The 19,449-nt window shown below is 38.5% G+C and overlaps 1 protein-coding gene and 1 non-coding gene across 2 annotated transcripts in view; one reads left to right on the top strand and one right to left on the bottom strand.

Moving 5' to 3' along the window:
- Btaf1 (B-TFIID TATA-box binding protein associated factor 1) overlaps positions 1–19,449 on the bottom strand; it is an 87,943-nt gene that overhangs the window by 44,110 nt on the left and 24,384 nt on the right. The window contains exons 6-14 of the mRNA XM_070021189.1: positions 16,701–16,837; positions 12,544–12,673; positions 12,222–12,290; positions 10,401–10,490; positions 8,759–8,854; positions 8,484–8,660; positions 7,917–8,057; positions 5,968–6,092; positions 2,614–2,734 (exon numbers count right to left, since the gene is read on the bottom strand). Of these exons, the coding sequence (XP_069877290.1) occupies positions 2,614–2,734; positions 5,968–6,092; positions 7,917–8,057; positions 8,484–8,660; positions 8,759–8,854; positions 10,401–10,490; positions 12,222–12,290; positions 12,544–12,673; positions 16,701–16,837 (1,086 nt within the window). The remainder of the gene's footprint in view (positions 1–2,613; positions 2,735–5,967; positions 6,093–7,916; positions 8,058–8,483; positions 8,661–8,758; positions 8,855–10,400; positions 10,491–12,221; positions 12,291–12,543; positions 12,674–16,700; positions 16,838–19,449) is intronic.
- LOC138826245 (U6 spliceosomal RNA) lies at positions 17,635–17,738 on the top strand. The gene has a single exon (XR_011371602.1). It is a non-coding gene; the product is annotated as a U6 spliceosomal RNA (small nuclear RNA).

Here is a 19,449-nt window from a genome sequence, read left to right as displayed (position 1 = left end):
TCAACAATTCAAAAACCCACCCAAATATCTATTGTGTGCCAGAACTCTACAAACAAGGAATCAGAAATACTGTCATTGCTCTTTAGATAATTAAAAGCATCCATGGTATACTCATAAAATAAAGAGTATTATTCAGTAATTTAAAAATGAGCTAAGAGCCAGGCGCCAGTGGCTCATGCCTGTAATCCTAGCTACTCAAGAGGCTGAGATCTGAGGATCACGGTTCAAAGCCAGCCCAGGCAGGAAAATCTGTGAGACTCTTATCTCCAATAAACCACTAGAAAACCGGAAGTGGCGCTGCGGCTCAAGCGGTAGAGCGCTCGCCTTGAGCTGAAGAGCACAGGAACAGCACCCAAACCCAGAGTACAGGCCCCACGACTGACCAAAAAAAAAAAAAAAGAGCTAAGGCTCATGAACCAGGCTCTAGGGCCATGCCTACAAGCCTGCAGACAGACAGACAGACAGACAGACAGACAGACACACACACACACACACACACACACACACACACACCCTACAAAACGTAGAGTAAATCATGTGCTCCCCCATCTCTCTCTCTCTCTCTCTCTCTCTCTCTCTCTCTCTCTCTCTCACACACACACACACACACACACACACCATCTACAAAACATAGAGTAAACCCTAAAGTATGGACTTTAGTTAATAACAATCAATATTGACCTATCAATTATAATAACTGTACCACCTGAATGCAAGGTATTAATAGGAAATTGTTTGGACAGTAAAAGAAATAAAAAGAGCATATATCTAGAGAACTTTCTAGACTTTTCCCTCAATTTTTCTGTATATCTAAAATTGCTCTTAGTGTATATCCTTAAAAAAAAAAAGCCATGTATAATAAAGCAATCTGATGACTTCAAGAGGTTTGTCCAAAGTAAATTTAAAAATACACGGGGCTGGAAAGGTGGCTCAGTGGTAGAGTACTTACCCTGCATGCATGAGGTCCTAGGTTTGATTCCACAGCACCACATAAGCCAGAAAAAGCCAGAAGTGGCACTGTGGCTCAAGTGGTAGAGCACTAGCTTTGAGCTGAAGAGCTAAGGGACAGTGTCCAGGCCCAAAGTTCAGGCCCCATGACCAACCAAAAAGAAAAAGAATACTCAGAAACATTTTGTCATTATTTGGGGGTTGAGAAGAGGTTGGGTGGAAGGTAAGGACATTAGAAGACAATCAACATGTTAGAAATACAGTATATGCAAATACAGAATAATCAAACCTACTAAAAAAAGAGGACAAAAAAGAAAGTAATTGTCATGTTGAATACGATCAATGCACACTTTGAGTGTATCAAAATATCACAATGAACCTTCTTTGTATGATCAATATAAGCCTATAATATTAGGCAAAAAATTACAAAATTGAAGTAAATATGAAATGAAAATAAAAGTAGCCAATGATGGTTATGGGTCTGTACCTCAGTTGTCAAACCAATCTGTACCTAATCAGAGAATTATAAAACAGACCCAACAGTTTTTCTGCTTAAGATTCTGATTAGAGGGCTGGGAAAGTGGCTCAGTGGTAGAGCGCTTGCCTTGTGTGCCTGAGGCCCTGGGTTCGATTCCCCAGCACCACATAAGCAAAAAGAAAAAAGCCGGAAGTGGCGCTGTGGCTCAAGTGGTAGAGTGCTAGCCTTGAGCTGAAGAGCTGAGGGACATCGCCCAGGCCCAGAGTTCAGGCCCCACAACTGGACCAATAAAAAAAAGAAAGAAAGAAAAGATTCTGATTAGATAAAATCAAAAGAATGGAAAATAAAATTTATATGTTTATTCACAAAGTTTAACATAATATCATACTGCAGATTAAAGCAAATGCACGTGAAATATTCCCAATTTACATAAAAGTACATGGTTAGTAAACATGAGAGACATTTATTCATGCACATATGTCTTAAAAAATTCAATCCGCTTTTTAAAGATGATTGGTCCAACTGTAGTATCTATGTAAAATATATTATACATATTATGTTGAAAGAATTTGGATTCCTTGTTGATATTTTCCCTAAGGCATTCTAATCCACCCACTGGGTTATTTTTTAAAAATCACAGTACTAAAATATTTTATAAACAGGGAAAGGATTCCTCATCTAATGGGCTCAAAACACTAATATTACTTCAATGATATCTGAAGACACTTTAGTATGTAATTCCTGAGTATTCTTGGAAATAGCAGGATCTTAAAGACTGGGTAATCTTTAAGAGGAAGCAGCAGCCTGGGAATTCAAGGGCCAGTCACTTAAAATCTTACAATCTGGGATAGGTTCTGCTAAACACCACCTTGTCAATCATAGAGACCAAGCAAAGGTTGAGTAACATGTACCCTATGAACTACTCAAATAATACTTGTATAATTATATATATACAAGCATTTACTAAAGACTTTCTTTGTGCTAAGCACTATTCCAAGTGCTGAAAACACAACCAAAATACTAAAATATTTGTCCTCATGATTTATTTCTGCATGTTTGTACAATTACTGTATCTCTTCTAGCCCAGCATTTTGATCTTTGAATATGTAGCAAGCATGAGCTAATCATCAAGTTTATTTTATAAAATTAACTTAAAAGCTGCAAGATTTCTATAGTTCAGTTCTTACCTGATCCTGTGTTGATAATAAGGTAAACAGAGTTTCCAATGCTGCTCTTCGAACTGATGATATAGTGTGATGCAAAAATGGCCAGACACGTGGAACTAAAACTGTGAGTGACTGTTGAATACTAATAAAGAAGACACAAATTAATCTTACTCATTCTCAGTTGAAACTTCATATATTTATCCAAAGTATCATTCTCATGTGGATCTAGAGACTGAGATTTTAATCTTTTTGATTTTTTTTAAAAAAAAAGGTGATTCAATTTTCATATGAACAGTCACCTAATACCTTTACTGAAAAATGTTATTACAGAACCAAAACAGGCAGAGAGAAAGTTTGAATCTAACACTGGGGTTTTCTGTGGCACTAATATCGTGAACTACTTTTATCAACTTAAAACTTTTAAAACTATTCTTTCTGAAGAAAATGAGATATTTATCTTAGTAATGCAATCAATCAGGTTTACTAAACCTAACTCCATTCTTTCTGTGGCTAACCCCACCAACAGGTAGATACACATACTATTCATCCCCCTTTGAGGCTATTTATCAAATGGTATGATTGTAGCCTTGTAATTTACTATTTTACTTTAGCAGTAAGTTAAAAGAACTCAAATTTCTTCCTTTTCACAGATGAAATTATAATTGAGGAAGCAAGCAAAACCAAGTCTAGTTTAACTTGAATCATGGGATTCCTGTCATTCATGAATCATTTATAACAGTTAGCTGGGTTAAGAAAAGATTTATATTACATTTGAACTATACACCTATGTAGAAAAAAGTATGAATGAAATGGTGTATGCCAACGTTATATTACTTGTCCAACTTTTGTGCTTCCTTTCTGGAGGCCTACCTTTTAACACTATTTTTTAGTTTCTATGAATACAACCTTTTATATTAACATTTAGTAAGTTCACTTGCATAGACATCAAAACATGCACACACAGACATAAAAGAGACTCAGAAAACATAAAGGCATTACAACAAGGTCTTGTTAATAATGTTTAATCATTCATGCTCCCAAGGACATGTTGCATTTCTTCTTACAAAGCTGGAAAGTATCTAACAGATACAAGAAGCAAATTTTTGAAACAAATGAAAAAGATGGAAAACTTCATTATTTCACATTGAATTACCAGAATTTTCATTACATTATTGTATTTTGCTATTCTAGTTTTTTGTATTCTAGTTTTTCTAACACTATCCACTAAGGCTAATAAGGCTAATGGGCCAAATTCATTCCACCTGTATTGTTTTGTTTTGAATTAAGTTTTACTAGCACACAAGCCTGTTCATCACTTCATGTAATGTACATGGCTGTTTGAGATGACAGAGTAGAACAGTTCCTGAGATTGTGGTTCACAAATTTAAAAAAAAAAAAAAATCACTTCACAGAAGAGGTTTACTTGTTAAAACCTTGATTTAAGCCAGGCACCAGTGGCTCACGCCTGTAAACCTAGCTACTCAGGAGGCTGAAATCTGAGGATCGCGGTTCAAAGCCAGACCGGGCAGGAAAAGCTGTGAGACTCTTATCTCCAATAAAACACTCAGAAAACCAAAAGTGGTGCTGTGGGCTCAAGTGTTAGAGCGCTAGCCTTGAGCTGAAGAGCTGAGGTACAGCGCACAGGCCCAGAGTTCAGGCCCCATGACCAGCACCCTCCCCCCAAAAACAAAACAAAAAAACAGAAATTATTAAAATATATCATGTGCATATTTACTGACCACACTCACTAGAACAGTAATTTCCTCATCTGATTCTTTTTTTTAATTTTAAATTTTCTTGCTCCAGTTCTAGGGCTTAAACTCAGGGACTCTGTCTTTTGCTTGTCTTGTTTTCTCATGGCTGGCATTCTACTATTTGACCCACACCTTCAGCCCAGCTTTTACTGGTTAATTGGAGGTAGAGTCTCAAGGACTTTTTTGCCTCCATCTAGTTTCAAACTGAGATCATCCTAGTCAGCCTCCTGAGCAGCCAGGCATCATATGTGAAGGTTCAAAAATTTCATGTTTTTTCTATAATGCTAATTAATAAAAACAATAATTCAGGGACCAGTCATAAAAATTAGAGAACATTATTTGAGCATCACTTCAAACATTAGAATACGAAAGTCAGTAATGCTGTAATTTTAATTTCAATGTGGTGTACATTTCTGCCTCATCTAATCTTTCCCTTTGGGTATTATATTACATTAGTATGTATTCCTTTTCTGAAGCGAACTTAATCATTCTGAAGAAGTAAACATTACAAATAAAAGTTCAAAGAGAAAAGTTTTGGAAAATATAAAGCATTATATATATAATCCTAATATCACAGTCAAAAGTACATTCTGAGACGAAAGCTGAAAATAACATGAAATAATGTTTTTAAAGTAAACTGTCTTAGTGTTCACAAAATAGTAAGTTGCACAACCAAAGTATACCAAGAGTAAGGAAAGTAACCTGCTTTGTTGCAGTGGTGGGGATGGGTGTGTACATGAATACTACCATTTTACTTTATTCCCAGCCCTCAAAGTGCTGTAGCTAAAGAAGATGACTTCCTGAAATTAATGGTCGTTGCTATCCCCAATTCACTCCACAATCTTTTTTTTTTTTTTTTTTGGGGGGGGGTCCAGTCGTGGGGCCTGAACTCTGGGCCTGGGCGATGTCCCTCAGCTCTTCAGCTCAAGGCTAGCGCTCTACCACTTGAGCCACAGTGCCACTTCCGACTTTTCTTGTTTTTGCTTATGTGGTGCTGAGGAATCGAACCCAGGGCCTCATGCATGCAAGGCAAGTGCTCTACCACTGAGCCACCTTCCCAGCCCCCTCACTCCACTATCTTTTGAGTGTGTGTGTGTGCCCGGCCTGGGCACTGTCCCTGAGCCTTTTTGCTCAAGGCTAGTGCTCTACCACTTGAGCCATAGTTCTACTTCTTGCTATTTGGTGGTTAATTAGGGATGAGAGTCTCATGGGCTTTATTGCCAAGCTGGCTTTGAACTGAGATTCTCAGATCTCAATCTAAGTGGCTAGGATTACAAGCATGAGCCACCAGTGCGCAGCCTACACTAGTATTCTTTTTTTTTTTTGGGTCCGGTCGTGGGGCCTGAACTCTGGGCCTGGGCGCTGTCCCTCAGCTCTTCAGCTCAAGGCTAGCGCTCTACCACTTGAGCCACAGCGCCACTTCCGGCTTTTTTCTTTTTGCTTATGTGGTGCTGAGGAATCAAACCTAGGGCCTCAGGCATGCAAGGCAAACACTCTACCACTGAGCCACCTTCCCAGCCCCTACACTAGTATTCTTAAAGTTGCAAGATGTCTAGGGCTTAATTAACTAGAAAGTTAGAAAAAGACTTTCTACTTTATACTATTAATTAGAAATAATTACCTGCATTGTTGGACCTGAGGATAAGTTAACAATGATGAAAGAAGAGTCATAATACTATTTGTTGAAGCTGTCAGATCATCTAATTCCAGAAGAGCATCCCATAAGGTATTTATAATAGAGGGTACCTATAAAAATCAGTTTTCAAAATAAATTATCAAAAAATTCATAAAACCTACAAAAAAAAGAGTCAACAACAACATGTAATTCCAATGAAGTTGCCAGTTTTTTGTCTTTTTTTGTATGTGTCCTGGTCCTAGAACTTAGGGAGGGCCTGGAAGCTGTCTATGAGCTTTTGTGCTCAAGTCTAGCACTCTACCTACCATTTGAGCCACAGCTCTACTTCTGTTTTGGGTTTTTTTTAGTAGTTTATTGGAAATAAAAGTCTCATGGACTTTCCTGCATAGATTGGCTTCAAACAGCAATCCTCAGATCTCAGCCTCCTGAGTATCTAGGAGTACAGGTGTGAGCTACTAGTACCCAGCTCAAACTTACCAGTTTTAAGCAAAGGACATTAAAAAGAAATTTACAGGAGGAGGGAAGTAGTTGAGGAGATGGGGAAGGAAGGATGGTAGGGGAAAAACAAAGGAGGCGGCAACAATCCTCGATAGGAAATGTACTCATTACCTTACTCGTAACTGTAACTCTTCTGTACAGTATTAGAATAAAACACACATTTTAAAAAAAGACATTTACAATTAATAATGCTCTATCCCTCCTCCTCCTCCTTTTTTTTGGCCAGTCCTAGGGCTTGCAGGGCCTAGGCACTGTCCCTGAGCTTCTTTTGCTCAAGGCTAGCATTCTACCACTTGAGCCACAGCAACACTTCCGGCTTTTTCTGTTTATGTGGTACTAAGGAATCAAACTCAGGGTTTCATACATGCTAGGCAAGCACTCTACCACATTCTCAGCCCCTATACCTCCTCCTTTTAATGCCATTCTATTCTACTCTATTGCTTTCTTGTGAACTAGATTCATACTGGACATGAATAATCAGAAAATAAAATAGCTTTTTGTTTTTGTAAGAGACAGAGATTCGAATTCAATATCGGCTTTCACTCACTGGCTGGTACTCTACCATCTGAGCCATGCCTCCAATTCCTAAAATAGTTAATTTTCTATTTTATGTAAAAGACTAAACTTCAAAAACAATACTGTACAATGATACAAGATATGCTACTCTACATAAAGCAATTTTAGATGATACCAGCCATCACAAAAAGACAAATTTAGTTTTTCAGCTCATAAAATAATGCTAGCTGTACTTTAAACTTTGTGTTCTGGGTTTCATGAAATGAAACCATAGCTATAATCTAAACTTTAGTTAGCTGAAATATCTACATTTAAAAGAAAAATTATAGCTGGGCACCGGTGGCTCACGCCTATAATCCTAGCTACTCAGGAGGCTGAGATCAAAGCCAGCCCCGGCAGGAAAGACTGTGAGACTCATCTCCAATTAACCACCAGAAAACAGAAAGTAGCACTATGGCTCAAGTGGTAGAGTGCCAGCCTTGAGCTGAAGAGCTGAGGGACAACGCCCAGGCCCAGTTCAAGCCCCACAACCAACCAAAAATAATATTAACAATAATAATAATCCCTTCAAAAAAATTAGCTGATTTTAAAAAGCCAAAACCTAACACAAAAAGTAGATAACAGATATAATACATAATCAAGATTTCTTGGGGTTGGAGGCGTGGCTCAGTTAGTAATGAGTGAAACCCATTACCACCTGCCAATCAGACAATGAACAAAAGTATCAAGATATGGAGTTTGAATCCTAGTCTCAGACCAAAAAAACAAAAACAAAAAAATTTCCTGCCTCAGATTAATGTATGTCACAAGAAAATTAAGAATAAAGGAGAAAAAAAGAACTAGATGTTTTTCCAAATACTCCACGTCCTAAGTGTAAACATTTTTCTCCAAGGAGCAAACATAAGGAATATTGAATGTACCTTTTGTGTCTGAAGGTAGACCAGGCTTTCTACGACAGGCACTAATGATGCTGCAGCAACAGCTCTGACATCGTCATCAAGATCTTGAAGTCCTTCGATTACTCTAGTTAAAACTTTAGGTAATAAAGTATTAATTACATCCTATAAAATAGTAAAACAAAATAGATTAATTTTTATAACAATGTTTGCCTTTAAATATTTCTACTTTTTTTTAGTGGTTCAAACTTGCTAGATAAGCACTCCACCACTTGTATATGTAGTTAATGAAAGCTACTTCTTTATACCTTTCTTTCTTTTTTTTTTTTTTTTGTCAGTCATGGGATTAGAACTCTGGGCCTGGGCCACTGTCCCTCAGCTCTTCAGCTCAAGGCTAGAGCTCTACCACTGGAGCCTCAGCACTAGTCTCAAGGCCTTTCCTGCCCCGGAGATCCTCAGATCTCTCAGCCTCCTGAGTAGCTAGGATTACAGGCATGAGCCATGGGCTCCCAGCCTCTTTTCCCATTCATATGTAGTTAATAAAATAAACTAAAACAATAAATTCACTTTAACAAAAACTGAAGTAGTTACCTGACGTACTGCCAATGCATATTTAATTCCCAGCAGACCACCATGTCTGACTTCCCACTGATCTTGTGTAAGTAATTTTAGCAGTACATCTACAGTTTTATGAACTCCTGTTTCATTCATGTGTTTTAAAACCACTCCTAATGTTTGAGCACAGGTTTCACGAACTGGTGCTACAACCTACAGAACAGAAAGAAAAAAAAATGTGCATTTGCAAATAAATAATTTTATAGTATTTGTAATTTGTTTAGGCAAAACTTGACTTAGGTGATACTTACTTCATCAGAAACAAAGTCTCCAAATCTGTCCAATGCAAAAACACAAAGGAGTCTAATAACCAAGTCTTCCAACCACTCTTGATGCTGCTGAATCATCTATTAAAACACAATTATTTTTTAATAACAAAAACCACATCTATACTGGGATGGAAAGACACCTTATATCTAAAATTTAAAAAAAAAACACCAAAAGCAGGGTAGATTATTTGTGTATGTGTGAGCGCCAATACTGGGGCTTGAAATCAGGGCAAGTTCTTGCTTAACTTTTTCACTCAAGGTTGTCACTCTACCACCTGGGCTATATTGCCACTTCCAGATTTTTTGTTGGTAAATTGGAGAAAAGATTTCTGGTAGCCAAGCACTGGTGTTTCACACCTATAATCCTAGCTACTCAGGAGGCTAAAATCTGAGGATGGTTATTCAAAACCAACCCAGGTGGAAAAATTCCATGAGACTCTTCTCTCAATTAACCACCAAAAAGTCAGAAGTAGACCTGTGGCTCAAGTGATAAAGTGCTAGCCTTGAGCAAAAAAGTTTTTAAGGGCAGCACTCAGGCACTGAGTTCAAGCCCCAAGAGACCAGCATAAAGAAAGAAAGGGGGGAAAAAGAGAGGAGAGAAAAAAAGACAGATAGTCTCTTCTATTTGTGTGCCTGGACTGGTTTAAAACTGAGAGCCTCAGAACTCATCCTTTTGAGTAGCTAGGAGTACAGGTGTGAGCTTCTGCCACCTGGCCAGGACAGATTATTTTAATAAAATGAACAATAACCAAAAAGTTTAACAGTCCTAATTATGAATTTTTTTAATTAATTTTTTATTGTGAAAATACCATACAGAGGAGTTACATGGGCAAGATAATGAGTACATTTCTTATGAAGCATTGTTGCCTCCTGCTTTGTTTCCCCTTCTTATCCCTTTCCATTACCCCCCTAGCTACTCCCTACCAAATCCTCCCCCCCACCAAAGTTGTAAAGTTTGTTTTTCAACATAACGACTTGTACATCTCATTGTTACAATGGGTCCACCTGTATCCCTATTTAAACGATTTGTTTTTTCCCCTTCCCCTCCACAAATTATACCAACATCAAATACAGTGTTCAAATGTTTTTTTTTCTTTCATGCAATTGTTTCTAACATATTTGCAATTTCTTTGTTGCTTTGTATGCCCCTAATTATGAATTTTTAAATTATGTCTTCTTTGATGATCAGTTGGAGTAAGATTCAAAATTCATAATTCTTGTTACTTGTACTTCAAGAGAAATTACTTGAGATTTCTTTGTTATCAAGTATAACTGTCACATAGCTACTATCTATCCAATCACCAGTCTCGTTACTCCAGTCATATTTCTCACTGACCTTTCTGATAGTAACTTATTCATATTACTCTACTTTCCAATTATATCCTTTATAAATACTCTTTCTGGAAGTTTTCCACTCAATGTTTCTAAACATCTTTCTCCAGAACTCATTTTTCCTGTCTAGAAATAATTTTTCTTATTTAAAAATATATTTTTATTCATTTTTTTTATCTATTTATATTTCTCTCTTATCCCACTTTATATACATACTCTTATTACTTTCCTATGTTGGAAATAGAGACTAACCTCTAAACCTTGGCAATAATTATAGCTCTAATACACTTACCTCTTCTAAAGTGCTATCTCCCATTTTACCACCACTTTTTCCATGAGCTTTAAGAATTTCCCTAAGTCCTGTGCCTGCTCCATGTCGAACCTAAAAAAGTACCAAGAATCAAATGTCAGAGGTTAAATATTCAAACAAACTGAGTTTTTCTCTTCAATATGAAAGAGAATATTGCATTTTGAAGAAACTAAGTTTAAGTGATACATTACAAGAATGCATTTTTTGCCAGGCACTGGTGGCTCATGCTTGTAATCCTAGCCACTTAGGAGGCTGAGATCTGAGGATCAAAGTTTGAAGCCAGCCTGACTCTTATCTCTGATCAACCAGCAAAAAGCCAGAAGTGGTAGAGTGCCAGCCTTGAGTGAAAAAGCCAAGCTACCCTACGAGGCCCTGAGTTCAAGGCCCAATACTGGCACCAAAATAAATAAATAATCAACTATACAAGAATTACATACTTCTGGGGCTGGGAAGATGGCTCAGTGGCAGAGCACTTGCCTTGCATACATGAGGCCCTGGGTTCGATTCCTCAGCACCACATAAGCAAAAAAAAAAAAAAAGCCGGAAGTGGCATTGTGGCTCAAGTGGTAGAGTGCTAGCCTTGAGCTGAAGAGCTGAGGGACAGTGCCCAGGCCCAGAGTTCAGGCCCCACGACTGGACTCAAAAAAAAAGAATTACATACTTCTTAACTTTCTTTTATGTGGAATGTTTTAAAAGTCAACCAAGAAAACAGCTATTCTAATATTCCTCTGAGACATAAATGCATATGGCTGTCCCTTCCCTATGCTCCATCTATATTCAGCACTGTCCAAGTAAAGGAAAGAAAAAGAGTTTTGTATTTTTCTCAGAACCCAAATACCAGTATTTTAGGAATACATGCATTAGCATTAAGTTCCAGAGCTACCAGTAATAATAGCCAAGAAGACAATTCAAACAAAACATTTCTACTACACTGGAGCCCACAGATGAATCTCCTTTCTTAGAGAAGGTGAGGATATTTTGCCCAGTGTTATGACATCTGGAAGGGAAATTCAAGCCAATGACACTCCACTCACTTATTCAAATCTGGACATGAGTTAAGACAATTTTAAAGAGAAGTACACCAAGGAATAGAAATGCTTCTGAAAGGTATCCAAAGTGGGGGTTTCCCCTCCTCCTTTCTGTACCAGCAATTAAACCCTGGGCCTCTCACATGCATTCTAACATTGAGCTACAACTATAGACCCAATGCAAGGTAAGGAAATTAAGTAACAAAATCCAGGGGACAACCAAAGGAGAATAGAATGGTTTAAGACTACCAACACACACATTCAACCAGAGGCTTTACTCTCACCTCTCTTATATACTGGGACTTGTTCAAGTGTTGGAGATTTCTTTCAAAGAAAGAAATCTTTTGGAGCGAAAAAGTTGGTGTGAAAATACTGAGTTTTTTGTTTTGTTTTTGTTTTTCCTTTTCTCTCTGGTGCTAGGACTTGAATTCAGGGCCTAATAAATAGTAACACACATCACCACTGATCTATACTCAGCCCTTGATCAAAATTGTTTACTTTCGAAAATAAAAATTTTTACTTCATGGAAAGAAATGAAGCTGAAAAAGAAATGATAGTTGAAAGAATGAAAAGGACAATTCACTTCAGAATATGGTTAAAATGATGAGAAAGGTGAAAAATCAGTCTAAAATTTTGCTTTGAAGGTAAGTAATAACATGTATCACAAATTCAGGGAGGCACAAAAGAGAAGAGGTACCCTAACATAACATTCTTAACCTTGTTCCCATCACTAGGACACAAACAAAAAAAAAGTTGATAAAGATGTTTTTCTTACCTCCCAGGAGGGATTAAAAAGATCATTGCAAAGTTCTTCACAAAAACTTTCCAAAGGCCATTCATTTGTCTAAGTAAGAAAAATATAATTACTCCTGGCTCAAAGGGTTTATTTTACACTAACAATTTAAGTAATTCAATAAAGTATATTTATTTTTAGGTCTACCAATAGTATCTAGGCTTTAAACTTTTTTAATGAACAAGATTTTTTACAAATGAAGTGAAGATATGGAATTTTTATTAATAAAATCTCTCAATAGACAAACTACTCAATATTCTACTGACACATTAATTTGAGAAAATTATAAACAATTTCAACGTACCTCTTCAATTAAGGAAGAAGTGTCTGGAATATTATCAATCAGGACTTTAGCATCATTTGTCGTCTGATTAATAACAACATTTGCTATTTTCCGTCTCTTTTCTTCTGGCTCCCCATCAGTGCTATCATTGCTAAAAAAGAAAAGTTGCATTCTGAAATTAACAAAGCATAATGCAAACCAAAATGAATGTAAGAGAATACACTGTTTTAACAGATGCTTTTACCATTTTCTGCTTATTACATGTGTCAAAAATTAAAATTTACTGCTTCATGTTTTTGGGAGGTTTGGTTATGAGGCTCGAACTCTGGGTATGAGCACTGTCCTTCAGATCTTCAGCTCGAGGTGAGCACTCTACCACTTGAACCACACTGCCACTTCCTGTTTTCTGGAGGTTAACTGAAGTCTCAGACTTTCCTACCCAGGATGGCTTTGAACTGCAATCCTCAGATCTCAGCCTCCTGAGTAGCTAGGATTACAGGTGCAAGACACCAGCACCTGGCTTTGCTTAATTTTTTTTTTTTTTTTTTTTTTTTGGTCGGTCGTGGGGCTTGAACTCTGGGCCTGGGCGCTGTCCCTCAGCTCTTCAGCTCAAGGCGAGCGCTCTACCACTTGAGCTACAGCGCCACTTCGGGTTTTCTGGTGGTTTATTGGAGATAGGAGTCTCACGGTCTCTCCTGCCCGGGCTGGCTTTGAAACGCGATCCTCAGATCTCAGCCTCCTGAGTAGCTAGGATTACAGGCGTGAGCCACCAGCGCCCGGCTTTTGCTTAATATTTTTTAAGCAAGTTATACCCCACCATTCTGAGCCAGTAAATGTTTTTTTTCTTCTTCTTCTTCTTTTTTTTTTTTTTTTTTTGGGTCCGGTTGTGGGGCCTGAACTCTGGGCCTGGGCGCTGTCCCTCAGCTCTTCAGCTCAAGGCTAGCACTCTACCACTTGAGCCACAGCACCACTTCCGGCTTTTTTTCTTTTTGCTTATGTGATTGGTGCTGAGGAATCGAACCCAGGGCCTCATGCATGCAAGGCAAGCGCTCTACCACTGAGCCACCTTCCCAGCCCCAGTAAATGTTTTTGTTTCAAATTGGATTTCAAGTCTAATCCTATTTTCTCTCTTCACAACCAGTTCCTTTAAAACTCTTCAATAAAACCATTTAATCTGGTTCAATATAACATAATTCAGGCTTTTATATTCTGGACAAAACAAATATACTGAGTAATATAGTATAATCTTACTAGTTCTTGAAAATTACAGAGAACTGGGTGCCAGTGGCTGAGGCCTATAAACCTAGCTACTCAGGAGGCTATGATCTGAGGGTCATGGCTTGAAGCTAGCTGGGGCAGAAAAATCCATGAGACTCTTATCCTCAATAAATTACAAAAAAGGCTGGAAATATAACTGGGGCTCAAGTGGTAGAGCACTAGCCTTGAGAAAAAGTAGTTCAAGGACAGGCCCTGAGTTTAAGCCCTAGTACCAAGGGGGAAAAAAAGGAAGAAAAGAAAAGAGAAAAAAAATAGACAGAAAAGAACTGACCATCAAAAAACTTAGGTAGAGGGGCTGGGAAGGTGGCTCAGTGGTAGAGCGCTTGCCTTGCATGCCTGAGGCCCTGGGTTCGATTCCTCAGCACCACATAAGCAAAAAGAAAAAAGCCAGAAGTGGTGCTGTGGCTCAAGTGGTAGAGCGCTAGCCTTGAGCTGAAGAGCTGAGGGACAGCGTCCAGACCCAGAGTTCAGGCCCCACGACCGGACCCAAAAAAAAAAGGTAAACATAAAATTGTACAATTTATCCAGATCTAGAGGCCCACACCTCTAATTCCTTACTCAGAAGGCTGAGGCTCATGAGGCTCAGGTTCATGATTCAAAGCCAGCCTGGGCAGAAAAAAATTATCTCTTCTAATTAATTGGCAAAACAGTTGGTTTGAAGACATGATTTAAATGGTAGAGTGTCAGTTGTGAGCAAAAGAGCCAAGCAAGAAGACAAGGTCCTGCTGGGTGCTGGTGGCTCACACCTGTAATCCTAGCTACTCAGGAGGATGAGATCCTGGTTGGAAGCCAGCCCAGGTAGAAAAGTCCCGAGAGACTCATATCTAATTAACCACTCAAAAATCAGAAGTGGCACTGTGGCTCAAGTAGTAGAATGCTAGCCTTGAGCACAACAAAGAGGCTCAGAGAAACAAAGGAGGAGGCTACAATGCTTGATAAGAAATGTACTCATGGCCAGGCGCTGGTGGCTCACGCCTGTAATCCTAGCTACTCAGGAGGCTGAGATCTGAGGATCGAGTTTCAAAGCCAGCCCGGGCAGGAGAGACCGTGAGACTCCTATCTCCAATAAACCACCAGAAAACCCGAAGTGGCGCTGTAGCTCAAGTGGTAGAGTGCTCGCCTTGAGCTGAAGAGCTGAGGGACAGCGCCCAGGCCCAGAGTTCAAGCCCCACCACCGAGCAAAAAAAAAAAAAAAAGAAATGTACTCATTATCTTACCCATGTAATTGTAACCCCTCTGTACAGTATTTTCACCAAAAAAAAAAAAAAAAAAAAAATTAAAAAAGAGGCTCAGGGACAGCATCTATGCCCTGAGTTCAAGCCCCAACACTGACAAAAAAAAAAAGAAAAAAGAATACAAGGTCCTGAGTTTAAGCTCCAGAACTCCCCACCACCACCAAAAAGGGTCCTACAGTTAATACTTAAAAGAGTTTACACTTTCAAAACCCAAACCTTAAGAACAAATTTTAACCAAGTAGTTGTTTATTATTCATCTTCCTTTGTGACAAGGTTTTGTGTGACAGGTTTTTATTTTGATTTTTTTTTTAAATGACAACACTGGAGCTTTAACTCAGGGCCTTATGCTCTCACTTGGCTTTTTCACTCAAGTCTGGTGTACTACCACTTGAGTCACACCTCCATTTCTAAGCTTTTAAACACTGTAAAGATTTTTAAGTTCCTGCAACTAGAACAAAGTACTACCATCTGCAAAAAGTACTAATTTTATAGTATTTCTATTTATTCATCATTTATTTACTGAAACACTTCTGTCTTTAATAAGCCCCTGAAAAGGGTTAGTTTTTTTTGTTTTGCTTTTTTGTGTGTGTGTGTATGTGTCCGGTCATGGGCCTGGGCCTGGGCGCTGTCCCTCAGCTCTTCAGCTCAAGGCTAGCACTCTACCACTTGAGCCACAGTGCCACTTTCGGCTTTTTTCTTTTTCTGCTGATGTGGTGCTGAGGAATCGAACCCAGGGCCTCATGCACGCAAGACTATTGGTCTAAAACCATGTATAGATAACACTTTTTTTTTTTGTTCGGTCATGGGGCATGAACTCTGGACTTGGGCAGAACTTTGCGCTGTTCAGTTCAAGTCAAATGCTCTACCGCTTGAGCCACAGTGTCACTTCCAGTTTTCTAGTGGTTTATTGGTGCTAAGAGTCTCACGGCCTTTGCTGCCCGGGCTAGCTTTGAACCATGATCCTCAGAGTAGCTAGGATTACAGGCCTGAGCCACCAGCACCCGGCAAGATAACATTTTTTTTTTTAACTAAGAATATAAAATAATCACCATCTACAGAATTGTTTTCTACAATAAAGTAAGATAATCTGGCTTATTATCAAATATTTAGCATAGCCTCTGTCTTTAGAAACTGGTATAATACCCTGACGATACATTTCATTCTACTAAAACAGTATTCTTAACTTGTGACCCTTAGACCACCTTTCTGTATTCATTCTCTACCACTATCCTTTCAATCCAGTCATTCCAGTCATCATGCCATGTTTCTTGAATAGTCCATAATTAAGGTCTATGCCTGGAATGCACTCTTTTGTAGATTTTCAGACTTCATTTAGAGCTCATAAATAGTAAGAAAATAAAATCTGCCATGTAGATTTTTCTGAATTAATTTTTGGCAGATAGAAGATATATTAATAAATATGTCTGGAATAGTGATTCATGAATTTTTCTAGGGGAGTAATCTTAGTGCCCAGTAATAATGAATACTCATAACTGAACAAGACAATGCAAACAGTACTATTCAGCTTTTAAAAAAAAAGGAGCAACATGTTCTTTTATAAGTGAAGTAGACATAGATTTCAGTGACACAGCAATTATTTTTTTAAGTGACTAAGTAGAAAAATAATCATTATTATTTTAAGTGAATAAGCATAAAAATGATTACCTCTTCTCATTAGCTTCCACTGTATCCCTGGATCTCTGTTTTGCAAATAACTTAGCCATTCTTTTAGCTTTGTTCTTTTGTCTGTTGCTCATTCCTGCTCGAAATTCTGAGTCAATCAATTCAGCTGCCTGGAGAGTCTAAAAAGTAAAATAATGCTGAGTTTTAATGGTTACAAGCTAAAATGAACATCTATAGTCTCTAGCTCAGTAGAAAATGTAAGAATATAAATTGTAGTATATACAGATTATATTCCTTTTTGACAGCCTCATGTCATTCTCTTATACAGCTGTTCTCTAATCTTATTCTCTTCCTCTTATTCCTTATTCATCTAAATCTTACCAAATATGCTTTGGTCTCAATTTTTTTATGACACAGATGTTAATACACATGAACGATTTTAACAGAGACAGGATTTTGACAAGATGAAATTAAAAATAACTACAATATAACCAAAAGTTATGAGGAAAAGAAGAATGTCAATGAAAGAAATTAATGAGTATTGGCTTACACCTGTAATGTTAGCTACTCAGGAGGCTGAGAGACCTAGAGGAACAATAGTTTGAAGCCAGGCTGGGCAGATCAGTCTATGAAACTCCCTCTCCAACTTGTCAGCTGGGCTGGAATGTAGATCACCAGCTGTGCACAAGAATGCTGAGCAACAGATAAGATCAAGAGTTCAAGCACAGGAAATGTGCCCCTGCCCCCAACATACACAAAAAGAAATTGATGACCAAAACATGCTGAGGAAAAATAGAAATTATAGCATTAAGCAATAGATTGGTCCAGCATCCTAGAGCCAACATGCTCCTTTTTTTGTTTGTTTGTTTGTTTGTTTTTGTCGGTTGTGGGGATTAAACTCTGGGCTTGGGCATTTTCCCTGAATTCAGCTCAAGGCGAGCGCGCTATCGCATGAGCCACAGCATCATTTCCAGTTTTCTAGCAGTTTACTGGAGATAGTGCTAGCTTCAGCTACAGAGAAGATTAACATGGCCCCTGCGCAAGGATGTCATGCAAGTTTGTGAAGCAGTTTACTGGATATAAGTCTCACAAAGTTTCCTGCCTGGGCTGGCTTTGAACCATGATCCACAGATCTCAGCCTCCTGAATAGCTAGGATTACAGGTGTGAGACTGGCCCAACATGCTCCTATACATGATCTACATCTTTGGCTCTACACTCTATTCATGGGAGACACTATAAAGACTGCATAAGCCAGGCATGCGTGGCTCACACCTGTAATCCTAGCTACTCAGGAGACTGAGATCTGAGGATCATGGTTCAGCGCCAGCCCAGGCAGGAAAAGTTGTGAAACCACCAAAAAACTGGAAGTGGCCTGTGGCTCAAGTGGTAGAGTGCTAGCCTTGAGCTGAAGAGCTGAGGGATAGTGCTCAGGCCCAGAGTTCAAGCCCCATGACCAACCAAAAGAAAAAAATAAGAAAGACTGCATGGTAGGCTACATGTTGTATGGTGCAAATCTATAGCTCCAGCACCTTGCAAGGCTGAGAAGGAAGATCACTTGCATCCAGGAAGTTGACTATAAACATTACCACCAGAATCCTGTCTCAGCAAGGCATGGTGGCTCCTAATTGTAATCTCGCTACTCAGAAGGCTGAGAATGGGAAGGCTGTGGTTGGAGGCCAGCCTGGGCAAAAATTAAGAGAGAACCCATCTCAAGACATAAAGAAGGGTACAGTGGTGCAAACCTATCTTTCCAGCTACATGGAAGAATAAGCAAAGTAACAAAGTCCAGGCTGTCCTAGGACAAATCACAAGATGCTATCTGAAAGATACCAAAGCAAAAGGGCTTGGGTGTGGCTCCAGTGGCAGAGTGACTGCCTAGCAAGCACAGGACCTGAGCTTAATCTCCCCTCCCCAAAAAAAATCTTGCCTCAAAAACTAAAGACTACAAGATTTGAAATTATTTAAGCCCAAAGCAAAAAATACTTCCATTCCCTAATCCCAAGACTCAACTAGATTTGCTGCAGTCATGGTCCAGGAACCACCACTATGTATGTACACATGTGTGTATATACACACACATACATAAATACCTACATAAATATATATATATAGTCTGGGACATTTAAAGATACAAAACTTGATATGGAAAACTCCAAACTAGCACTATACACTCTACAATAAACTATTGTTTATACCTTATTTTTTCTAATATGCCTACACATTCATACTCTTGCACTATGCTCAATATCTACTTTAGATTACTGCATTTCTAGTCTCCTTTATTTTATACTATTTTTCCCTTATCTTTTATTTCTAGCTTATGTTTCTCATTCTGCCCAAATTCCTTCCATTCCTTTTTAGTTTTCATTCTAATTCTGACTATATATTCCCTCCTTTTTCCTCTGATATCTGCCATTTTTCTCTTTTCTGTAAAACATATTCATAGCTGGGTGCTAGTGGTTCACCCCTATAATCCTAGGTACTCAGGAGGCTGAGATCTGAGGATTGTGGTTCCAGCCCAGGCAGGAAAGTCCCTGAGACTCTTCTCTCCAATTAACCACCAGAAAACTGGAAGAAGAGCTGTGGCCCAAAGTGTTAAGAGTGCTAGCCTTGAGTGAAAGAACTCAGAGACAGTGCCCAGACCCTGAGTTCAAGACCCTAACTGACCAAAAAAACAAAAACAAAACTTATTATCACACATCCTTAAGAGACATACTACACAAATTCTAATGGATCAGAAGAAAACTAATATAAAGGCCAATATAATCATTTTCCACCGAAGCAAAAGAA

This window comes from Dipodomys merriami, unplaced genomic scaffold (genome assembly GCF_024711535.1).
Source record: "Dipodomys merriami isolate MVZ:Mamm:240054 unplaced genomic scaffold, mDipMer1.0.p SCAF_14, whole genome shotgun sequence".
In the NCBI taxonomy this organism is placed as follows: domain Eukaryota; kingdom Metazoa; phylum Chordata; class Mammalia; order Rodentia; family Heteromyidae; genus Dipodomys; species Dipodomys merriami.
This window is presented reverse-complemented; position numbering and strand designations above follow the sequence as displayed.